Genomic DNA, 17,669 nt, shown 5'->3' with positions numbered 1-17,669 from the left:
CAAAAAAGTAAATTAAAGGTATCAAATTTAAAACAAGAGAAGCTACTGTATGTTGAAATTGTATATAAGGCCCCATTTAGAATATGATGTAAATTTATGGTCACCACATTCTTAAATGGATATTGCTGCAGAGGAATCTGACCAGAGAAAAACAACCAGATGTATTCTGGGGATTAAGGCAATGTCCTCCACTGACAGGCTGAAGGAACTGTTCCTTTCAGGTTTTGAAAGGGGAAGACTACTAGAGATCTGACATTCAATTTCATAAAAGGCAATAATGACAATGTCAACCTAACTCAATAGAGTTTTACAGAATTAACAGAGAAAATATGAACCAGAGGACACAGGGGAAATTATGTGGAAGGGCATTTGAAACCGAGAACAGGAGGAACTTCCTCACACATGAAACAAACTGTCCAGCCATGTTATGGAAGTCCATAATCTTGCTTAAAGAAATGGCTGTATGACATCCTTGGATGAAAGAGCTAGTAGCAATTAAAGAGCTTATCTGTCCAATCAGCCTTCTCTCATCTGTAACTATTCTCATGTCCACAGTGTATATTAGTGATTCGGGGCTCTGGGCTCCAGACTGGGTGGGATGATAGTATTGTATTTTTGAGGGGTGTACAGTACTCAGATTGTTTCAGGGGATGTTCGACTGTATATATAGAACTCCAGGTCACCATTGTAAACTGCAAACTTGTGCTTAATTAATTAACCTGGTAAAATCCAAAATCTATATAGTCACCCAGATATTCATCATAACTCCACCTGGCTAATACCCTGAGGACTTGTTGTCAGACTGGAAATACAGAAGAAAACCTTTTCACTGTAACAACTGTGCTACGTTTGGTGTTCACTAGAATGATTATGATGTTTGATGCACTATATCTGACGTGATCTCGTATACCAGTTGAATAAAAATATCAATGACAACGTCTCTGAAAATGATAGAGACTGAAACTTATTATGTATTCTGATTTTTTAGTAATGCCTGCCTGTTTGCTTTGAAATGCCCAGCCCCCCTTGATAAACTCAGTATTGCTGTCCCTGTAAGTTTATTTGGTCACCATGACAATGGCTACATCACAGCTCTCCATGCTTGTGATGTCATCAGAACCCTTGACATGAAAGTTCCAATCTTTTAAAAGCAGAAACCCAGAGGTAAACTGGGCATTTAGTGTCTGGCTATCATACCGAGAGGATGCAGGCTGTGAAGAGTCTACTGGCAGCTTTTGGGCTCCTAGTGTGGGGAGGGCAGTTTGCTAACGAAAAGAGGGTCCCAATCTCTGCAGAGCTCTGCTTGGTGCCCACTGAGGCTGAACTGCTGATCAATCAGGAGGAGGAGCTGTGGGGGCTGGAGAAGGGCAGACAGGAGACTGGGCAGCTCACAGTGGAAGACACACTGGTAGGAGACAGCAGGCCAAATAACTTCTCTTTCTGCTTCCAAGGCAGAGTAAAAACAATTTAAGAAGCTATTTTATACCATGAAAAGTAACTAAAAAATAGGTACTATGAATTCAATGGAACATCTTCATATCTGGGATAAAACACACTTTACAGACTACAACTCTATTTTCCTAATTTCCTCAGAATTTCCTCATTTAATCTATTCAAATTTACTTCTGTTACTGTCAGATTCAGGTCAACAATAGGAAAGAAAAGGAACCCAGTGGACCAAAACTGGCCTTTGACCCCAAAGCCACCGCCAGTGCAGCCCAGGGGAAGAGCTCTGAGAGCTGGGCCCAGATGATCAGGACCCTGGACCCCTTGACCACAGAGACAGTGAGGGCAGGCTGCCGTCTGTGTGTGGAGCACAGTGGGCTCCTTCACCTCCTGTGCTGTGTCCTGGGCTGGATCAAGAGGCGTCTCACACAGAAACAGGTCAGAGTCCATTGAGTCAGTCTGGTATAACTGCACCTCAGTCTTAGGAACACACATAATTCAGTCAGTGAATGATCCCGCACTCATACTCATGGAAACACACACAGGATACAGAACAGGACAGGAAGAACACATGACCCATCCTTTTCATGTCGTCTTCAGGGCTTTATATCTGCTAAATTATATTGGCTTTACTAAAGTTATGTTTTGAGTAGGACCCTACTGAGCCCAGACTGAGACTATAACCCCATTCTACTATAACATTCTACTATATCTACTGACTACTGTAATGCTCTACTCGCTGGGGTATCTAAATCTACTTTGAACAAACTGCAGTATGTCCAAAATTCAGCAGCCAGAATCCTGACCAGGTCTAGTGCAAGTGTTCACATTACTCCTATCCTGGAGTCCTTGCACTGGCTTCCGGTCAAGTTCCGTGTGGACTTTTAAATCCTCATGCTCAACTATAAGACTCTGCATGGCTTGGCACCTCAGTACCTGTCTAAACTATTATCGCCCTACTCCCCACCTTGCAACCTTCGCTCTTCTAATTCTGCTCTCCTTACTGTCCCCCAAGCCCGTCTACATTGTATGGGTGACAGGGCCTTCTCCTGTTATGCCCCCAAGCTCTGGAACTCTCTCCCCAAGGATATCAGAGAGCCACCTTCTCTAAACTCCTTCAAATCCAGACTCAAAACCCTCTTCTTCAGAAAAGCCTTTACTTAACTGGTTCCATTCTTCACCCCTCTGCTTTTCTTAGTACCACCATCCATGTCTCCTCTGTATATTGTAATCGTGTCTTATCTTGTGTATTCTTTTTATTTATTGTTGTTGTCATCCTGTAAAGCGCTTTGAGAAGCCACCTTTAAAGGCGCTATAGAAAATAAAGTTTATTATTATTACTAGTTCAATTACTTGACTTCAAAATAGATTTGGCCATGAAAGAGAAGAGTACTGTCTAATATTTGTAACATTGTGCTATAGAAGCGACCCTGCCCAGGCTGTCAACAGAAAGAAGAGAGGGAGAGACAGAGAGCTACTGGATACTAGAGCCCCAATCCTCACACCCAGCTCACACAGCACACCAAGAAGATGAGCAGCAGGGGGAAGACACCTTCATAGACTGACACTGTCCAGGAGAGAACAGAGCCTGAAGTCTGTCCTTACTGAAGAACATCAGTGCTCGGCAATTATTTCATACTATCCATTAAACAACTATTGTTTCTTTAAGTGACATCTGACTTTATTACATCTTTTGTGTTCTTTTTTATGCGAGATCTAGTTATCCACATCTACTGTATAAGACACTTCACATTTCTGTAGCTGTATAATACAGTATGGGCTGTATCAATTTAAGACATTACTACTCTATCCATCATGTATGTCACCCTTCCATCATGAATGTTTAAATTGTTCAAATGTAATTGGTGGAGTACTAATTAGAATAAATGTATTAGAAACAGTTTGCATCCTAATTCATATCAAACTGTAGGAGCAACAAATGAAAGTTAAAATGATGTAGAGGCAATTCAAAATTGGGAAAACACCGGGCAGATGACATTTACTGCAATCAGGTGCCGGGATTTGTTTGTAATCAATACCAGCAAAAAGTGTTAGCAGAAAACAGGAACCCCTGAACTAGAAGCTCCTAGCTGTGAGAAAGACTTAGGAGTTTATGTTGACACACTGCTTCCACCTTTCAGATAATTTGGAGGAGGAATAAAAAAAGCAAACAAAACATAAAAAAGATACTGAAGATGGCTTTACGTGGTTTTACACATTCAGCGTAAATCCCAGAAGACAGAAATGGAAACTGCAGAAGTGCATTAAACACTGGGAATGATTTCATGGAAACGCAAAGTGTTGTGGGAGTTTGTAACCCAGCCAAGGGTACTGTAAGAAGCTGATCCCCTGGCTACTGAACAACCAGAAGAATTGTGTGGGACGAAGATGAGGCGATCATAAAAAAAAATCAGTGTTTTATTTATTAATTACAGCAATTTTAGTTTATTCCACAGCACAAACCGCACTGAAAAGCCCAGCCTGAGCAGCTGCTGTCGATTCCCTGCAACAGCAAAGAGCTGTTCGGGATGAGAACTTGCTTACAAGAAGAGCTTGTCTAAGTAAGAATATCTTCTGGTGTCTCGCATGAGAACTAAACCCAGAGGACTTCAGGCCCTCCAGGAACTGGGTGCGAGACCCACGGTCACATACAAATGGTCAAAGGCTAAGAACAATTTCAAAACTCAGGAAGTCATTAAAGTTAGCTGTAAGTCAGTCAAGTGTTCAATTTTAGTGGACGTTAAATTAGGAAACTGACGCCTCTCTACAAATGAAAATAAACAGATGTGCATAAATGCACTAATTGTAAGTTTTGCTTTTCCTGATCAGACTGGTGCTGGTGTTGGTGAATGTTAGTGTAAAACCAGCTCTTGAAACCATTGTATAAAGCTAAAACAGAATACACAGCCCCTGGTTGCATTATAATGTCTATAAAGTAGAAACTTGCAGTGCAAGATAGTTGTCTTCAGTCCTCAGAATACTCATCAAATCAGCAAAATTCATGTTTTTAGGCACATCAATCCAGACATGTACGTTTATAGCTTATTGGGTGCAGAATCAAGGATTTTCTCAACAATGCACATTATTTATCACAGTAGACAAGAAACAGTTGTACCTCTCTGTCATTCTATTCTTTTAGTATTAATCTGCCATAGGCAGTGATCACTGTTTCAGAACAGACACCAAGCGGGCATCTTTTGTCCTTTCCATCAGCTCCTGAGTGCTGCTGCTTTTTGGAACAACAGCTGAGCAGCACACAAAGTCCGCATCGCTGGTGAAGTATTGCAGCTGCTTGAGGGGTATTGTCCAAACAAGTACAAGGCCCACATCAGTTTGCCATTGCTTTCATCTGCTACCCCATCCTGGATCTCCGCATCGCAGTCTGGTCAGCTTTTCTTGGGATGAAAGGGAATTACCACATTTCCAGGAATTGGCAGCAGTTTTTGTTTTGAGATGGAATGAACCATTCCTTTTCTCTTCTCTTTGTCCTCTTGACAAACAGACAGACCACCAGAGATTTTAAGTCAGTCTTTTCCTTACCCTTCTCTCAGTGTATCTCTGTGATGTTCCTCTGCGTCGGCCTCTGTCCATCCTCCTGAGGCTGTCTCCCACAAGGCCAGACATGGCCAACTCGGAGCAGAATCCCGAGAGAACTTACTTCCACCCCTGCTCTCTTCTCTCATGTCCTGTCCTAGAAGCCAGGTAGACTGATATTCTGAACAGCCCAGTACTGTCAAACCCAGAAATCCTCAGGTCGGCACAGCTTTCCACCAGTTGGCTGTGTTTCTCCACCACTCTGATTGGTCACCAGAATCGTCTCCGGAGCCGTCTTCTGCTGATCCATCTTCGGAACCCGTTTCATCTGCGGTCCACTGCCTCTCAGCACATTCTTCACACACCTCTGAGAGAGCACAACGAGGTATCAGCACACGTGCAAGAGCTGATGTTTCTCTTCACACATTGAGACGTTCACAGCACAACCACGATATTAATATTTATAATTAGATTTAGCAACCAGGCATTACAAAACAATTCCATTTCATTATCTGTCAATTTCCAGCATTTTATTTAATGCTGCCATTTTATTTAGCCATTGTTTTTAAGGCACTGGTTAATCACAATCACTGCCTTGCTATCCCACACACACTCCTCTAGGACCTTTTACACTTGCCTCAGTTTTTTTTAGGAATTCTTTCAGCGCTCTTAATAACTTCATAAGCCAATATTACTGTGTGGCCAAGTGCTATTTCCAATAATTTAATTTGTATTCTACCCTACGTGTAAAAGACGCAAATCCCTAAATTTACAAGAAACTTACCCAGCATAAAAAACAGACGAGGAACGAAACTGCAAGCCACAGTACTCGGACCACAACCTCCCAGACAGCATCCAAGTAGTTGGTTTTTATTTCATCAGTGCAACCTACAATTGCAAAAAAAGAAAGCGGTTAGTTTTGAATAACATGGAGGCTTCTCTAAATAATCGCTAGACCTTTCAGAATGTTCCCTTTTTTTTCTTTGAAATATATGGGGTATTTTTTTTCTAATAAAGGAATTCATTAAAATGGCAAAAACAATCAGGCCCATTTTTCCTGCTTTCAGGACAGGTTGTGCTGTTACTCTGGTGAACCGGTCTGGTGCGCTGTTCCTTCATATTAAACAGCATGACCCCAGAGAGATGCAGCGTGCTCTGGTGTTCAGTCCGGCTATGAAGGAGCTCAGTCAGCATGGGAGGGACTTCATGAGACCATGCAGTTTTCCAGTGAGTGACTGGAACAGCAGCACTCAGTCTCTGCCAGGGTATTTGATGCCTGCTGAACCAAGAGACTGAGCAGGGCCCACCCTGGTGTGTCTTTTAGTTGACAATCAGTGTCCACACTCAACACATGGCAAGATATTACTGGCAAGTTTTTATCAGCTGCAATTGGACGCTTGAATTCTGTCTCTGTTTCAGTACCAGACAATTTAAAATTTAAAGTGTTGGAATTTTTATAGTCTGGTATGTGACCCACGTACTCCTCCTCAATATGAGCAAACTGTTGCTCACTTTCCTTTAGTCCTACATGCAAAAGCCTCAGTTTGCCCGAGAGCTTCCTGCCTGGTTAACTGGACTCGTACAACCCTCAACACAAGTCCAGTGTTGGCTGTGTGCTCGGGGTTTTCCCAATGTCCTTGGCAAACTGGTAATTAGATTTCATAACTTCAACATTGAGGACTACTAGCTGACAAGGATTCCAACAACTTGATGTCGGTGTTTAACAGTTTCCTTCCAAGATCTGGAATGGCAGATGTGCCAATACTGGTATCCCTTTTTGTCCAGTTCTATCAAGCAAGTCTAATAAATCCAGCTCTGGTGGATAATGAGCAAGCAATTTAAATCTAGAAACGTTAGCAATTCTCATCTGGGTCTGATCCTCAGCAGCGAAGCCATGACGCCACTATACAAGACCTCACACTCTCCTAACGCAAGAGCAGCTCTGGTGAATGATGTGCACCCAGGTCTCCAGAAGGGAACAGCAGAAGCCCAAGGATTTCACGCCGCAGATACTCACCAGTCACTCGGAGAGAGATGTAGCCTTCCTTGTTCTGCTTTCCCAGTGGAGCCGACAGAAAGCAGCTGTACTTCCCACTGTCCTCCTCTGTGACGTTCCTCAGAACCAGGCTGAGTGACCCATCTTGGAGCAATTCCACCGTTCGGTTGAAGCCAATGTACTTCCTCGAGGAATTTTTCAACAAGTTGTTTTTGATGACCCCAGTTAACAGCGGATTAAGGCCTTCGGTTACCTAAAATAAAAATAATAAGAAAATCTTACTTTGGGTCCTCCTTTCCCCCTACCCCAATCATAAAGTGACAGAAGCAGAGCAGTTCGAACTGTTCGATCAGTCTCAAGCCGTGAGTATACAGTATATCCTAAAAAACTCAGGCGCACCACACATTTTCAGAGAAGGAAAAACTAAACACCGTTTTATCCTGTATTACACTACCGCTACCTGGGACAAGGAAAGTGTTCAACAAACACAAACGTCTCTTCTAAAACCGAGGAGATTAAGAAAATCCGTGAAGAACTGTTTCAGATTAAGGACGCAATTACTGTACTTCTAAAACGAAATTAAACATTCTTTGCGGCTGAATCAACTGAACAACTGAATCACTGCGCGTTTACGAAGTATTTTATATTTATGTATTGCTGTCAAGGCAAAGGCATCCTTTGCGACTAAATAAAAGTGAAACCGCGCTTCAGATGAGCTAAATCAGCTAAATGAGCTAAAACAGGTCCACGGTACAGGGACAGAATGGACCGCTGGCCCTTCAGCGTGCCTCACCTTGTACCAGCTCACGCTCCTGTACTGGACCCCGGGCTCGGGGGTGACAACACAGGTCAGCACGGTGTCGCCTCCGCAGCTCTCTGCCACCTCCAGCACCGGGGCGCCTGAGGAACGGACGCCAATCAAGCCTGGAATGAAAAACGCGTTGATCAAACTCCGTTGCGCGAAAAAAAAAACACAACACACCACCCCTGACAATACAGGGAAAAAAAAACAGGTCAAACACATCTATCTTACCGCTGAAAAAAACGAGGGTCGGTAGACACCACATCTTTCCTGCGCCGCCTCACAGAAAGTAAAGTGAAATGATGAGACACGGAGGAACTACAGCGATATAAACAGCCGTGTTGACGTCAGGGGGAATGCCTAACGGCGGGGCTGAGGCTGTCAAAAAGGTAAAGTATAGCGTTTCTAATCGACCTTGAGAGTTTCCTGTAGCCCTGATTAGAAATGAACTCGCTTTTGGCTTCTGGAGTTTTTCTTTTGTTTCAAGGTAAGCGACTTAATAGCATCCGCTTATGAAAGTAGAGACTTATAATTGACAAAAAATAAAATCATTATAAATTATATACAAATAAAATCGGCCGTGCGTTAAGGTTTTAAACTACTCTATTGCACAGGTATTATTTCTATGTGTAAACTGTAATCCGAACATTTCAAAAGCGCATTTCGAAAACGTCGTTTGGAACGGAGATTAGTTGCACTGCAATTCTGACTTTTGCAGAGTAGAACATGTACTGTAGGCGAACCTGGTGTAATCTAATTTTAAACTGGGGAACTGGGAGAGGAGAGATTCGCCTACGCCGCTGTGTTTCGGTATGTGACTGTGTGAGGTAGTCGGTCACGAGTTCCGCTAGCTCGCTGGCTGCTTGTAATTAACTGCGGGGGTTACGTGTGATCTCGTGAGATTAATTAAGCAAATAAGATCATCAATCAGTCCCTTAATGGATAATTAATAAAAATAAGATTAACATTAAAGCATGGCTGACAGGACGCATTCTTGTTTACAATAATTAGGCAGATAAATTTCCCAATGAAAGTACCTTCCTACACAAGTTAACAACGGGGATTTCCCCTAAAAGGACTTTTCTGAGTCACAGAGATTTAAAAATTCCCCTCAGTAGACGTTGTTTTGTAAAATACTACTGAATGCTTTTATTATCTTATTGTTTTTAATTGATTTTGTCCATTCATATTGTTTTCCAAGTAATTCTAGTCTGATTTAACCTTTATAGGCTATGGTTTATGCGAAATGAATGCAGGAGGTATAAGGGCACAGGATATTAATAATTACACATCTCCTAATTGCCTTATTTATAACGACGAAGTTAACGACGACCATTCGTCCCTGCTCTTTTGTTCGTCCTCCATCAGAAACACCGCCGTTTCAAATTGGAGCAGAAGCATTTTTCAAAATAATTTCTTACCTGAACGTTGCGCTTTCAGAACACAACACCGGTTCTGAGGTTAAATGCTGACTTTGCTCCCGTTTAGTTTACCATTCACTGAAGATCGCTTAGCCACCACATTCAAAAACACAGGTCCATATAAACCGTGAGGGTGAATTCAGTTTTTGTACTCCATCTTTTCTGAGTTTGAACACTTCAGAATAGTGTTCACGTATGCCAGACTTTATTATGTTTTATCATAACAAGACGTACACTATGGTTTATAACTTAGTAGTTTTACTGTTTGTTACTCTAGTACATGCTCCCTTTATAATTAAAATGAGCAAAAGTGTATACAGTATATTACTGTATTTAAGTCAACTCTGTGCAGGGAGTTGTTTCTTGTTGTGCCCATAAATACAATAATCCCCCCACTATTGACTGTCTCTTAATTTGCTAAACTGACATTTGCAGCATTTGCTAGTTAGAAAAGGTGTAAAAAATAACCTTTTTCCGCTTTTCTTTCAAGCACAAAACAGCTTGAAGCAGGTGGAGCGTCTAAGGTGGAGTGTGAATTCTGTACCTGTACAAGGTCAATACTTTATTACCATATCAACTTGTTGCATGGGATTTGGTAAAAAAAAAAATCAAGAGAGACACAGGACTCAAACCAAGGTCGAAGGGTTGGAGAAAAATCAGTAGTTCAGCTGATTGAGCTATACTTTCTGCCAACATTACTGATAACTTGTTTCTTACTGATATCACTGATATCCCCTTTCTTTCAGCGCTATGCACCTCGGTCATCATTGAAAAGTACAGAGAATATTTTTGCCCAGATGGAGAGCACATATACGAAGTGTCCTACCTGCTTGAAGACTACAGGATTGAGCACTGTGAGCAGACATGGACTCTGAAGACAAGTGTAAGGCTTCCTGTCCACAATGACACTGTTCTTGAAGAGCCTCATGTCAGCTGTATGACCTTTCTGAAGACCATGCTGTTAACAACCGCTGAAGGGTCAGAGTGTTAAAAGGGGTCTTGTCTCGGACGCACCAGAATACTGAACCTGCTGTGCAATTTGATATGCAACCTTAGTGTTCTTTTGAAAGAAACAAGGTCAGACAAGCACAGCACAGCTTTCTGCTGCTTGGTCTTTTATGGTTTTAGCAGTCCTAAAACATACATTACAGTAGCCTCTTTGTTCCATGATCAATCTCTACCAATCAAGCTTCATTTATTCTGTAATATTGAATGTGGAACCGGTGTTAAGAGATTTACTGTAAGAGCAGGTCGATTGTGTGTTAACACAGTGTTAATTTGAGAAATTAGTGGAGTGAGGTGGCTGCATTGTGGCACAGTGGTTAGGGCCACAGGTTCAATTCCAGAGCCGTGTGGAGTTTGCATGTTTTCCCTGTGTTTGTGGATTTTCTCCAGGTGCTCTAGTTTAAATCCTACAGTCCAAAAACTTACCGGTAAGTTGATTGGCTTCTGGGATAAACTGTCCCTAATGTGAATGTGTGCGTGTTTGTGTCTGTCTGCCCTGCAGTGGGCTGACATCGTGTCCAGGTGTACCCTGCCTTACACCCATTGCTTGCTAGGATAAGCTCCACCTCCGCTGTAACCTTGAATTGGAAGAATTGGTTTAAAGATGGATGAATGAACTACTGTAGATTGAGGGTGAAAAGATCCCTTTTGTCTATAGAGATCCCCAGGACTGTGTTCATTATCTTCAGCATAAGAGGATTTTGAAAGACGGGAACCCATTCAGTGTTTCTGCTCTGTTCAAATGTGTTGGGGGTACAGGACAACAGGTACCATTCTTTACTTTAGACAACTGTAACATGTAACACATTTGTTACATATGGTATATCTGACCATGTCTCACAATGTGTAAAATGTCATTGTGTGACAGTGAAACATGTAATAAAATTAATAGCAGCAGAAATACATTACACATGAAAAACCGTCTGTGCTCAAACTTTCTATCTTGTACAGTATATGCACAAGCAAATGTCTGCTTGCATTAGGTGTGACTTTCTTTCTGATTTACAGAATTCTCCAGTCTCAATTTTCCACAACAAGAGTGAATGCAGGAGTCCCTGTACATGGTCCACTTCTGGGAAGATCCAGCTCAACCAGTGTGTAGATCTCACTCTCACTGTTGTGTGCTCTGAGGAAACAGTAAGTTGCAGTTAGTTGTACTGATTTCTGGAAACACGGGTTTCTGGATTTTCTAACAAGTTACAGGAAAAAGATATAAACAAATCAAGAAAACTCCATTCCAAATTTACATAATTCTTTCATGAAAACCCCAGAGGTCAGTGGACAGTGTCTGCAAAGGATGGAAACTTAGTACATATAGTTTTGATTTTATTTTCGCTTTAAAATGTAAAATATTCCAAAATATTACAAACATCCAATTGGGTGACTAGACGCTCAGTGGCAGACGATACACGATTGCCTCAAGAAGCCAATTTTGTCTCCTTCCCTGGCTAGAATAATCCCCAGATCACAGATGTTAGTCTTACAAACTATGACCCTCATTGCAGCCTCAGCTAAACGTGATCCTGTTATCAGAGTGGGACTAGACTGAGCAGCAAATATTTCTGAAACTTGTGGAATATATGCCACATCCAGTCCAAGCTGCTGGTACTGCTCACAGAGCGTCAACAAGGTATTTGGAGGGAGTGACTAAAAATTAGATCTTATACTTTGAGTTAAAAGGCTCGTCATTTTTACTTGACCTGTGTTTGTACCTTTTCAGAACACCTGGAAGGAAGTCAGAGTGCATTTCAGTGGTGGGTAACATTTTTTCATTTCACAGGTGATTGAAAAGAAAATCTTGTTCCCATGAAATGTGGAATAAAACCATACTGATCAAACCTGATTAAAAACAGATAACTAAACACTGTTGACTTCAATGATCCTGGAGGATGTTTGTTGATATCTACTCTATTTTTGTTTGATAATCATATAGATATGATTATCTATATGATTATCATTTTTGAAACTGGAGGTTCTCAGTGTTAGTGGGGGCACGTGATGTATTTTTTGCATTTTTATTTTCTCTTAAACAGAAACATTTTCTGTGTATTTCAGGTAAGAAGGTCGAAGGCTTTGGACAGAACAAGCGCATAGGTATAGTAGTACCTTTTATTTGATACCATACCTTATTGTGGCCTTCCTACTGTGGATGTTGATACTGTAGCGGCCCCACTCAGATGGAGCACTTCATACCTCTTTAAGTGAACATTGAAAGTTAACAACTCAAAGTACATTTTTGCCACATGCTGTTTGCTCTTAAGCCTGCCTACAGTTTTTCTGTAGTTAAAGCTAAGTTATAGATCTGTCTAATTGAAAGATGGTGTGCCTAAAAACAGTGTTGACAGTCAGTTATGGTCATTCGTGATCATCAAGAGCCTTCACAACCATGACCCATGGACATCAGAAGGTCTTCTAGTGATTTCAATGCATGCATCCAATTACTGTATTTGTTTTAGTACCAGATACTGCATTACCAGATACTTACCCCTCTACTTGAAATGAATAACATACTGTGGATGTGTCTTAAAATATTTAGATGGTGGTGAGTTTTATTCTTGACTGTCACTAGTAAGATATTTTGTTCACAGTGATTTCAGTGCAGACGTAAAATTGTTGTGGATGGTGTTTAAATATTTTTTCTTTCTGTCTTTCAGGACTCTGTCTCAGCGTGTGTCTGTTTGCAGTTCTTCTTTTTATATTGGTATGTTCTGCAAGAATAAGGGACCCTTGATATAAGGATCATACAATGTGATACTTCACTGCTTGGAGCCAAATATTGTATACATTTGTGGGGAATCGTCGGTTAATGTTAAGACTCAGTTCTCTGACAGTGGCTCCCATACAGCACTGTGCCTGGCAGGAAAGTCAGGGCTTTCTGGAGAAAAGATGTGTCTCTCGCTGCTGTCACTGATGTCCGAAGTAGCCCACCTGAAATGTGATGTATTTTATATTTTAATTTTAAGTAAATTATTTTTTCTAATTTATCTTGTGGCTGACACTGATCTTCCTGATATGCCAGTTGAAAGACTAATCCAATGTATACACTAATTCCACTACTGTAAGAACCCTTAGCGTAATCATTAATTGGAAATAATGATTCAATTGTTATGGTGTGAAGTGTTCATTTTGGATGTTTCCCCTTTACTGGATCATTTAATAATTAGTTCTATTTTTCATGTAGCTGTATGTCTAGCTACATGAAACTAGCGGGGTTCTTACCTCATTTTCAGAATATTTTCTGTCCTTTCCAGTTTTCCACTGAACACACGTGGTTTTAAACATTGAAAGAAAAATACAAAATGAGCCCAGGAAAAGTGACCCATCTTGCCCCATAGGGTGTCGCAGGCTGATGGGAAGGGGAACCTGTTTTTGAGTTACAGTGGGTCTGGAGGGGTGGAAGAGTCCGGGATCTGAAACACCTTTTCCTTTTTTTTTCACTGGGGGTGGTGGGGGGAGAAGCTTGCAAAACCATTTTGGGAATTGGATACAGAGTTATTATTTTTGGAGATGCTTGTGTTTGTGACTATGGCTGTATGATTGAACTGTATGTTTTTTTTTGTACATACTGTAGCAATAAAAAAACAGTGTTATGATCAGTGATTCAACTCTTTCTAGACTTTGCACCCCCACCAATATCAATCTAATGGACCATGTCAGAATCAGCAGTGACACCTGGACTTAATGACTTGACCTGCACTGACAGGATAAAAAAAACAAAACAAATCTTTTTAGCATTGAACGTAAACACTACAAGTGGTTTGACGTGGCAATCACTTGTTGCAACAATCCAGTCATTATTGATAACCAATGATGAAATACAGAGCTGAGGATTAAATGAACAGGATGCACATTTAGAACATAGATCAGGAGGCATCTCTTTACACAAAGGGTGAGTGGAGTCTGGAACAAGATGCCCAACCGTGTGATGGGAAGAGGTTCCTGGGCTCCTTCCAGGACTGGATGGAGCAGATTCACAGAATAATAAGCAACTACACTAGAAAACAGAATGGTCCAAAAGGCCTTCTTCGTTACTTTTCTTATAGTCTTATGTTCTGTAATTGCCCATTTGTAGTTGCATACCCTTCATCTGAAACAGGTTTTATACATTCAGAAAATAATTTGGAATAGTTATTCACTAGTTCAGTGAATTGTTTCCTGTAAGACTGCGCAGTGCATTTGTATCACATCCAATGAACTCGAGCTACTTCACCTGGAATCTTTACTATTTCTTGCTAGGATTAATCAATTCATGAAATGGTAAAGATATATATTTAATAATATTTGACTGATTGACCTACATAATAATTGATTCAGATCAAGGCTGTTGATATTATTGTAAGCAACTGGCAGCATTTCAAATTAATAGCCAAATTGTATTGAGGTTCTGAAGTGCAAACAAATAGACAAATAGATGTAGTTTTTGAAACTCGAGGTTCTCAGTGTTACTGTGGACACATGGTGTATTCTTTGCAACGTTGTTAGGAGCAAATCTGGTCGCATGCGGTTTTGTTCATGTATCCATTTTAGAACTGAAAAAATACTAAAATAACTTTTTTATTTTAACTACCCTGGAAGTTGTTGTAGATGCAATATTGTGATGAGTTATATACAGTACTAGGGGCTAAATACTGTAGTACAGCACCTTCAGTGTTTTAAAGATGACTGACCTCTACAATTCCCTTACATTTTATTATTTATGGTTATGCGTTTTCCTTTGTCTGTTAGTATTTGCAATTCATTACCCCAGTTAAATTAGACAAGTGCTACTTTTCCACGAGTTTCAGTCCCTTTGGCTCAATTTCTCATAGAAATTTATGCTGTACGTTACTGATCATAAAACTGATCATACTGCTGGTGTTAGGAGTGAGCAGAATTACAGCAATGGGATGTATTGATTTATTGTCACACGAATATTCTCAATACATCATTATCAATCTGTATTGATCTACTTTTTGGAGGCTTCCCCAAGAATCATAAACACTTAATCCTTTTGGCTATCATTGTCCAACTTAGAACTGCAAATGTTGATTATTGTTTCTATGTTGACATCATTACGTAGGTGCAGAGAAAAGCAAGCATGAAATCAAGTGTGGCCAAAACATGACTGTCATATGGCTCCACAGGGTTTATTCAGGTTTTATTCACATATCATTTTGGAAGATCAGTTTTTTAACTCTTATTTGCGTTTGTCACGTGACAACTGAAAAACTCTCTGTTGTTTCCGTTTGAGTTACTCTGGCTAAATAAATTCTTCTTTTGATGTGACAGCCTACTGTAATTTAAAAAAAAAGCAAAGGATGAAATGATCAAACTAACAATGACAGAAGAAACAGGGTATTGTAGTAGGGTGTAACTGAAAGTGATCTTTTCCTCTACTACTAAAAACAAGCTGAAAACTCTCTGCTGCATTGGGAGGGATGACGTTGTAAGGCCTGGCTGGTTTCACTTCCACTTTCTATTTTCAGCATGGAATTTTTCGAAGTATCTCGCTTCTTGTTTACTAGACTTACAAAATCTGTTCTAGCTGTCATTTGAAAGGACGAATGGAAAATCCTTGGAAAGACCATACCAATGTTGATGTCCATGCATGCCCCAGCACCGGCAGTTGAGTGGTCTGCTTGGCCCCTACAGCAGGTTGTGGACCTTCTCCGGTCTCTGGCTCCAGAGCCTGGAGCTCTCTCACGGAGAGAGGCCACCACTGTGGTCCCGCTGCAGGAGGAAGTGACGCCTTGGAAACATGATTATTTTGACGATGAGGTAAATAAAACCACTTTGTACTGTGTTCAGGCTCTCTGACGGTCTTGTGAGGTTACTGCCGTTACGTCCGGCAGCATTTGGGATCACAGAGATGTCGTATGTGTTTCAGAAATGCTGACTCCAAAAGCCTTTCGACAGTTCTTTTTTGTCATCAAGTTGCAACAGGACATCACAGATGAAAAGTCTTATACTGTGTGGTCACAAACCCAAACTCAACGTTGGGCACAGCTGGTGACTGAAACAAGACATGGGTTATCCCTCTTGCATTGCATTGCATTGAGTGCCTGGCTGCCAGCTCCCTGTTGTACTTACCTCATGAAGTAGACAGGGCGTCGATTCCAAGATGACTAGTAAATCTAGGTTTGTCCTTAGTTGTGACAAGAAATTGCCAAGTAGGGGTGCTCAAGTGAGTGCTGCAGGGGTGGAGTCAGGTTTCCCCAAAGTTAGGTGTATTAGAGCCTGTCATCTCTGGAGGGGGGCTGTCTGGAATCATGAATCCCTAGGATCTGGAAGAGAGGAATAAGCATCTTTGGGGTAGGGTGCTCCAGAGTCAGGTTTCTCTGGGGTGGGGGGAGATGAGAGTCAGGTATCAATGAGATGGGGCAGACAAGAGTCAGGTATCTCTGGAAAAGGGCAGACGAGAGTCAGGTATCTCTGGGACTGGGTGAACTCGAGTTAGGTATCTCTGGAAAAGTGCAGACGAGAGTCAGGTATCTCTGGGACTGGGTGAACTAGAGTAAGGTATCTCTGGAAAAGGGCAGACGAGAGTCAGGTATCTCTGGGACTGGGTGAACTAGAGTGAGGTATCTCTGGAAAAGGGCAGACGAGAGTCAGGTATCTGTGGAGTTGAACAGATGGAACACAATCACACAATAAAAAACAATGTGAAATACCATCCCACTTTGTTTTTAATTACAGAAAGAATCAAAGCTATCAACACGGAGGAGGGACAACGTCAGAATGTCTTGATGTAAATACCGTAGAAAAATAGTAACTCCATGCACACTCATTTCAAACGTATCTATAAGCAAAGCAGTATCCATGACTTCTGTCCTTTTGTAGGAAAAGTCCTTTGATTTTGAATGAATGGGTTTAATTCTAATGCATGAGATCCTGACATAACTGAAAAGATTTGGTCAGCTGTAATGCCTGAGGAGTAAATGCAACCGATACCCATCCTGTAATTGAAATGAATTGTATTTAAAAACAGATGTAATTAAAATCATATAAAAATAAAGCAGAAAGTGGGATTTCTCCTTGTGTCATTTTAATAAATATTGTGACAAATGTAATACAATCACATCAAATATGAGATGGAGTGTAGAAATACAGTGGAAGTTATTGGAGTCACAAATGTGAGAAATTACTTTTTACCCATGGTAGTGTTTTGTAATGTTGGTCCCAGTCAAAAAGCTTTAAGCTGAGTATTTAAGGAATTATAACTGATAACAAAACCAAAAAATAGGGTAAAACAAGGTGTGATTGTTAAAATCCAACCTTCAGAAACCTGACCTGAACTTTGATGTGTCTGGCCCAAACTGATCCAACTGTGATGCCTTTATATTGTTCTCCTTTGTAATGTTCAAAGATGACATATAACACAAACCCAAATTACATTAATGAAGACAGCCTAAGTTGGCTCTTAATCAATTTATCTGATCAAGATATACAATATGTGACTTATAATCAAATCAGCAAAAATGATCTA

At 40.8% G+C, this 17,669-nt stretch overlaps 2 protein-coding genes across 3 annotated transcripts; one reads left to right on the top strand and one right to left on the bottom strand.

Moving 5' to 3' along the window:
* Positions 1-3,849: 3,849 nt before the first annotated feature.
* Positions 3,850-8,063, bottom strand: cd83 (CD83 molecule). The gene is made up of 5 exons (XM_088928699.1): positions 8,010-8,063; positions 7,770-7,900; positions 6,998-7,229; positions 5,765-5,868; positions 3,850-5,347 (listed from the first exon to the last, which is right to left on the bottom strand). Exons 1-5 carry the CDS (start codon positions 8,041-8,043, stop codon positions 5,180-5,182), a joined length of 669 nt encoding a protein of 222 aa, XP_088784825.1. The 5' UTR covers positions 8,044-8,063; the 3' UTR covers positions 3,850-5,179.
* Positions 7,796-13,797, top strand: LOC148822846 (uncharacterized). Of its 2 annotated transcripts, none has more exons than XR_016093833.1 (6): positions 7,796-8,167; positions 9,946-10,082; positions 11,213-11,341; positions 11,925-11,958; positions 12,260-12,298; positions 12,859-13,797. XR_016093833.1 is itself a non-coding variant. In XM_088928700.1 (6 exons), the coding sequence occupies exons 1-6, from the start codon at positions 8,223-8,225 to the stop codon at positions 12,933-12,935; spliced, it is 459 nt and encodes a 152-aa protein (XP_088784826.1). In that variant the 5' UTR covers positions 8,162-8,222; the 3' UTR covers positions 12,936-13,797. The 2 variants fall into 2 exon arrangements, 1 of the variants encoding a protein (XP_088784826.1); XM_088928700.1 differs by having other exon boundaries at positions 8,162-8,265.
* Positions 13,798-17,669: the final 3,872 nt, after the last annotated feature.

The sequence above is a fragment of the Atractosteus spatula genome, chromosome 12, assembly GCF_055471065.1.
Source record: "Atractosteus spatula isolate fAtrSpa1 chromosome 12, fAtrSpa1.hap1, whole genome shotgun sequence".
Classification (NCBI taxonomy): Eukaryota; Metazoa; Chordata; class Actinopteri; order Semionotiformes; family Lepisosteidae; genus Atractosteus; species Atractosteus spatula.
Note: the sequence above shows the minus strand (reverse complement) of the source record. Positions and strands in the feature narration are given on the sequence as shown.

Bases quoted from the DNA above. Each gene is read 5' to 3' on its own strand.
- cd83 (XM_088928699.1), bottom strand. From the start codon at position 8,043: ATGTGGTGTCTACCGACCCTCGTTTTTTTCAGCG. The intron at 7,230-7,769 runs GTGAGGCACGCT...TTTTTATTTTAG, and splicing joins GGAGCGTGAGCTGGTACAAG to GTAACCGAAGGCCTTAATCC. The intron at 5,348-5,764 runs GTAAGTTTCTTG...GTGCTCTCTCAG, and splicing joins TCGTCTGTTTTTTATGCTGG to AGGTGTGTGAAGAATGTGCT.
- LOC148822846 (XM_088928700.1), top strand. From the start codon at position 8,223: ATGAACTCGCTTTTGGCTTCTGGAGTTTTTCTTTTGTTTCAAG. The intron at 10,083-11,212 runs GTAAGGCTTCCT...TCTGATTTACAG, and splicing joins CATGGACTCTGAAGACAAGT to AATTCTCCAGTCTCAATTTT. The intron at 11,959-12,259 runs GTGGGTAACATT...TGTGTATTTCAG, and splicing joins AGTCAGAGTGCATTTCAGTG to GTAAGAAGGTCGAAGGCTTT.